The sequence below is a fragment of the Littorina saxatilis genome, linkage group LG13, assembly GCF_037325665.1.
Source record: "Littorina saxatilis isolate snail1 linkage group LG13, US_GU_Lsax_2.0, whole genome shotgun sequence".
Classification (NCBI taxonomy): domain Eukaryota; kingdom Metazoa; phylum Mollusca; class Gastropoda; order Littorinimorpha; family Littorinidae; genus Littorina; species Littorina saxatilis.
Genome location: NC_090257.1, coordinates 24,377,737 through 24,382,262, shown reverse-complemented (window position 1 = coordinate 24,382,262; position 4,526 = coordinate 24,377,737). Strand labels below are relative to the sequence as shown.

The 4,526-nt window shown below is 46.3% G+C and overlaps 1 protein-coding gene across 1 annotated transcript; it reads left to right on the top strand.

The window, feature by feature from the left end:
- Positions 1–3,138: 3,138 nt before the first annotated feature.
- LOC138946200 (uncharacterized) lies at positions 3,139–4,236 on the top strand. The gene is made up of 2 exons (XM_070317709.1): positions 3,139–3,619; positions 4,064–4,236. Exons 1-2 carry the CDS (start codon positions 3,139–3,141, stop codon positions 4,234–4,236), a joined length of 654 nt encoding a protein of 217 aa, XP_070173810.1.
- Positions 4,237–4,526: the final 290 nt, after the last annotated feature.

Here is a 4,526-nt window from a genome sequence, read left to right as displayed (position 1 = left end):
AGCACAAGACCAAGTGCGCACGGAAAAGATCCTGTAATCCATGTCGGAGTTCGGTGGGTTATGGAAACACGAAAATACCCAGCATGCCTACCGAACGAAAGCGGAGTGAAGCTGACTGTGCTCTAGTGTGGGGAACCCAAATGGGCAAACGAGCTCACACGTCACCAGAATTTCTGGAACACTGAAGAAGAAGAAGAAGAAGAATACAGTACCGTCGAGGACGTAATCATGAATACCATGAGGATAATAGTGAACTACCAAGAACAAACTAAGTCTGAGTTCCACACTTGTCACAATGTTGCTTGTTGGTTTTGCCTCTAACACACTGACACCGGTATGTGTTCTCTGTTTGCATGTCCGTCCAGGGGTTTGTCCCCACACACCGCATATTCACTCTACCTGTCCCAAGATAGGCAACTTGGTTCGAAGAGGTCGTGAAAATTAACTAGTCAGTGAGTTACACACACACACGCACGCACGCACGTACGCACGCACGCACGCACGCACGCACACACACGCACACACACACACACACACACACACACACACACAACGCGATGCGTTCATACCGCGGGAAAAGGAATATAAATATTACAAGAACTACCAGTTTTAAAAATGTAAATGTCTTTTTATTTCAGTTTTGACGCAACATTCTGAGCAATGTATACTTCGCTAGGTGTAATCTTTTAGACGAGTAATAAATATGGCTCTGAAGCCGATTTTAAGGCACGGGAGAGAAGAAGAGAAGAATAAATACACTTCTACTTCTGCCCAACATGGAACCGGTGTGGTCTCAATTTCGTTGTACGAATCCATTGCTTGTTCACGCTCACATCCGCATCCAGACATGACAGACATACAAAGGAACAAGACATGGTGTCTAGAATGGGGTCAAGTACATAGTGAGTAGAGATGGCGTTCAAACCACCTGCAAACTTTGACTTTGTGAGACCGGCCGGTTGGGCAGAATGGCGCCAACGCTTCGGACGCTATCGAGTAGCATCAAAGTTGATGAAAGAAGATGGAGAAATTCAGGTCAGTTCACTCATCTATAGTATGGGTAATGAGGCAGAGAAAATATTCTCGCAGTTTAACCTGAATGCAGAAGATAGCAAGAAATATGAGGTAGTGCTGGGAAAGTTCAATGAGTACTTTCTGCCAAAGAAAAACGTCATACATGAGCGCGCCAAATTTCACAGACGTGAACAGAAGGAAGAAGAGAGTGTCGAACAGTACATACGAGCATTGTACGATCTATCTGAATACGCTGAGTTTGCCGAGAAAGAAACCACGATTCGAGATAGGTTAGTGCTTGGTGTTGTAGACAAAGAACTGTCACAAAAGCTACAACTGGAGAGTGATCTAGATCTACAAAAAGCTATGAGGATTGCAAGACAGCACGAACAAGTGACTCAACAGCTCAAAGAACAGAAACAGAGTACTAGTGGTGCTACAGCTTCAGTTGATTCCACCAACAGAGACCAGAAATGGAAGTTCAAAAAACACGCAAACCCAAGACACACAGGTGCTAGGAATGACAAGAAGAAGTGGACTAAGTGTGGTACTGTAACAAAGACTCTGAGTGTCCGGCTAAAGGAAAGAAATGCCACAAGTGTCAAAAACTTTCACATTTTGCAAGGTGTTCAGGGCCGGACTAGGCGAAGAGGAGGGGGGGGGTTGCCAGTGGTGGCCCAGGGGGATGTCCCCCCTGGCGGCAGGGGCGGATCAGTTCATTTTATGACTGGGTTTTTTCAAAAGTATATTGTGAAGATATGGGTGTGAAGGCGCGAAGCGCCGAGCCGACGGCGCGAAGCGCCTAGCTTGCTAGGGGGGTCCGGGGGCATGCCCCCCCGGAAAATTTTGAAAAAAAGGATGCAAAATGGTGCAATCTGGTGCATTCTGAGGATGATCATTACCAGTTTCAGGCAGCAGATTTTGTCACTGATTAATACCCCCAAAATTGAAACTCAATGTAAAATAAAGAAATGCATACCTCATTCAATATTTTTATTTTTTGGCTGGGGGGGTCCGGAAACCCTAGAACCCACCCCCCCCCCCCCCCCTCGTTGTGGGGGTCAGGGGGCGAAGCCCCCTGAAGCTGACGGGTAGGTCATATTCTGAGATAAGAAAATGGTCGCTCCTTGCATAAAACGGCATAAAATAAGCAATAATAAAAAATAAAAAAAAATAAGTAAGGTACATGTTTAGGCTAGGGGGGGGGTTGCGCAACCCCCATAACCCCCCGGTAGTCCGGCCCTGGTGTTGCAAGTCCAAGACTGTTAGTCGAGTCAACGCTCAGAATGAAACTGAAACTAGTGAAAGTTCAAGCAAACCACAGGAATATTGCATTGACTCTGTGAATAGTGATGAAAGTCCCTGGAGAGAGAACCTCACAGTGTGCGGTCAGCAGCTTACTTTCAAGATCAACACAGGTGCTCATGTCAACGTTATCAGTTCTAAGACATATCACTGTCTCAAAACACCACCCAAGTTGAAGAAAACAAAGCTGGTGCTGAACAGTCCTGGAGGGAGACTTCAAGTTCTTGGACAGTTTGAGACCAAAGTAGGTGATGTGTGTCTGACAGTGTTTGTCGTAAAACACGATACAGAGTGTTTACTCAGCAGAAAAAGTGCTACAGAGATGAACTTTGTGAAGCGAGTCTGCGAGATTTTCAGTTCAGTGAAGTGTGAACCTGTTCGCATTAAGCTCAAAGAGAATGCGGTTCCATACAGTGTGTCTACAGCTAGACGCGTCCCTATTCCTCTTTTAGGGAAGGTAGAGAAAGAACTGAAAAGAATGAAGGACAACGGTGTGATAGAAGAGGTGAAAGAACCAACAGAATAGGTGTCGCCTATGGTTCCGGTTGTCAAGCCGTCGGGAGATGTGAGAATGTGTGTGGATTTGAAGAAACTCAACCAGAAAGAGAACGTTACATGAGTCCGACAGTGGAAGAAACCATTCAACGGCTGGAGGGTTCCAAGGTCTTCTCAAGATTAGACGCTCGTTCCGGATTCTGGCAAATTCCTCTTCATGAAGACAGCGCCAAACTGACTACCTTCATAACGCCGTTTGGTAGATACTACATGAAAAGAGTACCTTTCGGTATTTCGTCAGCTCCAGAGATCTTTCAAAGAACAATGACAGAGATACTCGGGGACATAGAGGGTGTTATCTGTTACTATGATGACATCATGCTACATACCTCAACAAATGAAGAGCATGACAAGCTCTTGAAGCGAGTCTTCCAAAGACTGAAAGAGGTAGGCCTAGAGCTGAATGAAGACAAGTGCGAGTACAAGAAAACAGAACTGAAATTTCTTGGTCACGTGATCAGCGAGAATGGAGTGAGGCCAGATGAGAGCAAAGTTGAAGCGATCGTCAAGATGAAGGAGCCTGAGAACGTCGAAGAACTGAGACGTTACTTGGGTATGGTGAACTACCTGAGAAGGGTTAGATGTGCCACATCTTTCCACTGTGCTACAGCCGCTGAACAGCCTGTTGGTCAAGGAAACAGCATGGTTGTGGGAACACGCACAAGCTTCAGCGTTCACCAGAGTCAAGGAGCTACTGACTTCAGCGCCAACACTAGCGTTCTTCGATCCGACGAAACCAACAGTCGTAAGCGCTGACGCAAGTTCCTATGGCATCGGAGGTGTCGTGTTGCAAGAGCATGAAGAAGGTCTTCGACCAGTTGCGTTTTGCTCACGAACACTTTCACAAACAGAAACACGATACGCACAAATAGAAAAAGAGTGCCTTGCTTCAGTGTGGTCCTGCAAGAAATTTGACAAATTTCTCATGGGATTAGATACGTTCAGACTCATCACAGACCACAAACCTCCAGTCACCCTGATAAACAACAAAGACTTGTCAGAAACTCCACTACGCTGTCAACGGATGTTAATGAGGCTCATGAGATATAAGCCCATCGCTGAGTACACTGCAGGAAAGAATATGGTCGTAGCAGACCTACTCTCACGAGTCCAGCATCAACAGAAGCAGATACTAGTCACACGGAAGACATCAGTTCACACGTAAGCGTAGTGTATGCTTCATGGCCAGTATCGGACACTAAGCTGAAACAGATCCGAGAAGAGACGGCCAAGGACGTCAACCTCAAGACTGCCTTCGACTACACTGTTGCAGGATGGCCTGAGTACAAGCAAGATGTGATGCTTGCAGCAAGAGACTTCTTCACAATCCGAGGGGAGCTCAGTGTTTGTGATGGACTTTGATCAAAGGTGATCGTATTGTTATTCCGTTTTCCATGCGCAAAGAGATTCTCGACAGAATCCACGATGGACATCAAGGAATAAACAAGTGCAGAGCGCGTGCAAACCAATCAGTGTGGTGGCCACGTAAGGACATTCAGGAGTCGCGGCGCGGCATGTAGACATTGTCTCAAGAAACGACCGTCGCAACCGAGTGAACCACTCTTGCCGACAGAGTTACCTGATCGTCCTTTCCAGAAGATCGGTGTAGACTTACTTGAGTTTCAGGGAAAACACTACCTTGTCATGAAAGA

Excerpts from the sequence above, each read along its gene's own strand:
- LOC138946200 (XM_070317709.1), top strand. The coding sequence starts at position 3,139 with ATGACAGAGATACTCGGGGACATAGAGGGTGTTATCTGTTACTATGAT. Across the intron at positions 3,620-4,063 it reads ATCCGACGAAACCAACAGTC|TATCGGACACTAAGCTGAAA; the intron begins GTAAGCGCTGAC and ends CTTCATGGCCAG.